Source organism: Gastrolobium bilobum, unplaced genomic scaffold, assembly GCF_033153095.1.
Source record: "Gastrolobium bilobum isolate Gb01-03AN ecotype WA unplaced genomic scaffold, APGP_CSIRO_Gbil_v1 utg39660, whole genome shotgun sequence".
NCBI lineage: Eukaryota > Viridiplantae > Streptophyta > Magnoliopsida > Fabales > Fabaceae > Gastrolobium > Gastrolobium bilobum.
Genome location: NW_026899709.1, coordinates 29,695 through 33,879, shown reverse-complemented (window position 1 = coordinate 33,879; position 4,185 = coordinate 29,695). Strand labels below are relative to the sequence as shown.

Sequence of the window (4,185 nt, the reverse complement as noted above, 5' to 3'; positions counted from 1 at the left end):
CATCAACAACCTCCAACCCAGAAAATAGATTACCCAAAGGCCTTCTCACTTCAACCGTGTGATTTGGCCCGATACACTTTTGCCAACCCTGATCAAAAGTTTTATTGAAAGAGCAATATTGGTCTTTCTTTATTCGATATATTATTTTCTTTTTAAGTTAATCAAATTAATTTATGACACAAATCGTTCTACACAAGAGCTGGCTCACGGGTTAGTGATCTGCAACTCGTTTAATTCACAAATTAAATAGACCAAGATCATAAGTTTGAGTTTGAACAGATTTGTAAAATCCCTTATTTTATTTTATTTTTCGAAAAGTAAAATCCCTTGCATGTACTAATTCAGGCAAATTGTGAATTATACCGGACCTTCATGAACACAATCCTTGTCTGCAAAATTGTTTACCAATTTGTTTTCTGAAGGTTATCTGGATCATTAACTGTAGGTAAAAATAAATAAAATGAAATTTCAAAAAGAAGCCTATTAGAAAATTAATTGATAATTATTTTAAAACATATTTCTTGAAATCATATATATATGTTTACCAAAAAAGTAATCATATATATATATATTACAATAGTATTATATCAAAATCATCACAAATTCCTATTACTAATCATGATAAAAAAAATAGTTTAAAAAGTAAAAAAGGTACATAAAGTTGGGGTTTTATTTTTTTAAAAACAAAATGAGATTTTTAGTACTCAGCTTTTTCTTATTAACAGCTACGTTATTAAATTAGGGATAAGATATTGGTACTATCAAATAATGTTATTATTAATTTCATTATCATATCTTAATCGTTGATTTTCGTCAATTAACGGTTATTATTTTCATAAATCAAATTTATTAATTAATTATTAATTCACAATAAATGATAATCATTGATTGACAAGAATCAATGATTAAAATTTGATAAATAACATTATTTTGCAGTAATAATATTCTATCCCTTAAATTATTGGGGGAATACACAATACTAATATTTTGTCATGATCAACAGCAATGTTATTATATTATTAAAAATGACTTATATTATTGGGTACAAATCTGGATTCTACATATCAACTTTCCAACAACAAATATTGTAAAGCAATAAGAAAAACATTAAACACACTTCTCCTTAATTCATACAACAACCTTAAGCACTGCCTTCAAAAAAAGGGTAATCAGTGTAACCTATAACTGGATCAGTAGTGTAGAACGTGTCCCTGTTATACTTGTTGAGTGGTGCATCAAGCTCAAATCTCTTAGGCAAATCTGGATTAGCCAAGAACACACGACCATATGCAACAAGATTTGCTTTGTTCTCAGCTATAACCTTATTCCCTTCTTCTCTATCATAACCTCCAGCAACAATGAAAGTTCCCTTAAAGACCTTTTTCATTGGTACAAGACTATAAGGGCTTTCAACATTTTTTCCAGAAATATCCCATCTCGGCTCAACCATGTGACAGTAAACAACACCATATTTGTTCAGAGATTCAGCCATGTAGATACCCAATGCTTCAGGATTGGAGTCAACACATTCATTGTAGTCTGAAAAAGGTGATAACCTTATTCCAACTCTTTCTGAACCTATTTCTTGAACAACAGCTTCAACAACTTCTTCTGCAAAGCGGCAACGGTTCTCAAGGGATCCACCGTATTTGTCTGTTCTATCATTAACTTTATCTTTCATAAATTGGTCAATTAGAAAACCATGCGCCCCATGGATCTCAACACCATCAAATCCTACATTTGAGAAAGTATATTCATTTTAAAGTATGCTGCAATATATATGTAATAGAAAGCTTGTTTCCCAATAATGTGTTGGTTTTGTATTTGAGCGATCCTACAAGTTTTTTTTGTAGATACACAAGTATGGTTGTCTCTTGCATCTGTATGGATATTCAATTCTAACATAATGGACAAAATGATCTCCCTATATGGTCCGAATAACTTGGGTAATCGATTAATTGATGGAGAAATAAAAAATAAAAATATATATATATGCTGTAAACGGTTAATGGTGGTGTTATTGCACTCTCTTATTTCTGTTCCCTTATCACATAAAATTCATTATCTCATTCATTATACATACTCATATCATCATGGTTTTAAATTATAATTGCGATCGGAGTTGCCCTTGTATATTATTACCGAAACTGCAAAAAACTTTTAAACTGTAATATTGCAGCTACATTCGTGGTTGCGGACGTACTACAATTTAAAACCATGGTTATCATAATAAATGGGAAATCCACTCATGACTATAGCTGCATTTTTCTTTTTCCAATTCATCAATTCAGGCAATGATACCTTCAATTTCTTAAAAAAAATTGTATTTATTAATGGGCATAACAATTGTACTATTTAGTTAAGGTTCAATCCATCGCCCCCTTTGTTAAACTTGCTTTCATACTAGACTAAAATAAAACCATTCTCATTAAACCGATTCCAGCATTGTTTCAATCACAAAGCAATAGCTTTTCTCACTATTTCAGGCTCGCTCCCTTAAAAATATTAGAAATATTAGATTAATCATGGAAACTTGCAAAAATAAGATGTTTTGATGTTGAGTACACTTTAAAGAACCGTTTTTATCTCTAAAACGCAAAACCAATTTGATTTGAACTATTAGCATATATAGTTCTTTCCCTAAGTAATAGCCTATCATCTAGATTCTAGCCTTTAGTGTTGCTGTATAATAACTGCTATACTTGTCAATTATAGTTCGTGACTCACCAGCTTCCATGGCATTCCTTGCAGCAATTCTGAACTCATTGACAATATGAGGAATTTCATCTGTCCTTAACTGCCTTGGTGCAATGCCATTACTTTGTGATGTGAGTGGCTTGTTTGTTGATGATATAAGAGCTTGTCCATTTGGATGAAAATCTGCACAAAAAGTTCATGTGTTCACTTATATTCGTATTAAATTGACTAAGAAAAAATATACATAATACAAACATAATATGGTACATGAAAACGTCATGAAGTAATTTACCTGAATCTGAAACCCTTCCAACATGAATAATCTGACAGAAGAATATACCACCTTTGGCATGAACAGCATCCACAATTGGTTTCCATGCTTCGACTTGCTCTCTTGACCATATGCCAGGTGCGTTTCGAATGCTTTACACACAAATCAAAATGCATCAAATGTAAGTAAATGATATCTTTCATAGGAATATAGAACCATTTCCATTAAATCCGAACTAGTGAGGGTAGATGTGAGGATAATTCTTGTACTCTTAAAAAATCAATTTTACCTGCAGACTCGCCATTTTTCCTGGAAATATATAATATGAGAAGGGATCCGTTTATAATTTTTTTTTTAAATTATATTAAATATGATTGGTCATAGACTTTTGATTGAAGTATGATGGGTCATACTTAGTATAGTTTGTAAACAAAAAGCTTGTAAATATAACTTTCTTCGTATAATATACATAATTTTGTGTTCTAAAGCTCAGTAAATGATATGATGCAATTAATAAAAACGTAAATTACGTTTGAGAATTGGCTGAAATAGCAGCAGCTTCACATATCAGAAGGCCTCCCTTGGTTGTTCTTTGAGAGTAATATAAGGCAGCATGGGGCTGAGGAACATTGTTGTAAGATCTTGCTCTATACAGTGGTGCTAAAACAACTCTGAAAATGCAAAAACAACACATTTATAAAATCCAACAATTCTTCATAATTATGGTCTTTTTACAACATTGATTTCATCATTTAGGCCACTAGAGCAAGCGAAAAAGCAAGTTTGTTATACATCTTAGATAGTTCAACACCAAGAGACATTACCTGTGTGAAAGATTGAAGTTCCCCATCTTGTAAGGAGTAAGAAGAGGGATAACATGATCTTGTTCAGACATTTTTTTTCCTTTTTCTTTTTACTATGGCTTCTCCTAGTTGCTCTTTCTTTTTGTTTTTTGAGTATGAAATAAATGCAGCTTCAGTTGTGTATTTATACATATCGGGTTGCTTGCTTTTATTTGTTTGTTCGTTTGTTTTCTTTTTTTTTAACAAAGTCGTGCCGTCATAGAATTGTTAATATTCGATGATGACGTGTTGGAGTGCGTTAGAACTGTTATGCATTTCCACATCTTGGGGGTGGAGAAAAGTTTTGATGCAGCCAACATCCGATGGCGCAAGTGGCTAAGGAGTCGGCATATATCTTAAAAGGGTGTGGGTTCA

General features: G+C 31.8%; 1 protein-coding gene across 1 annotated transcript; it reads right to left on the bottom strand.

Annotated features, from left to right (window-relative positions):
- Positions 1-1,141: 1,141 nt before the first annotated feature.
- Positions 1,142-3,875, bottom strand: LOC133292806 (putative 12-oxophytodienoate reductase 11). The gene is made up of 5 exons (XM_061491255.1): positions 3,793-3,875; positions 3,499-3,639; positions 2,990-3,120; positions 2,728-2,880; positions 1,142-1,734 (listed from the first exon to the last, which is right to left on the bottom strand). The coding sequence occupies exons 1-5, from the start codon at positions 3,861-3,863 to the stop codon at positions 1,142-1,144; spliced, it is 1,089 nt and encodes a 362-aa protein (XP_061347239.1). The 5' UTR covers positions 3,864-3,875.
- Positions 3,876-4,185: the final 310 nt, after the last annotated feature.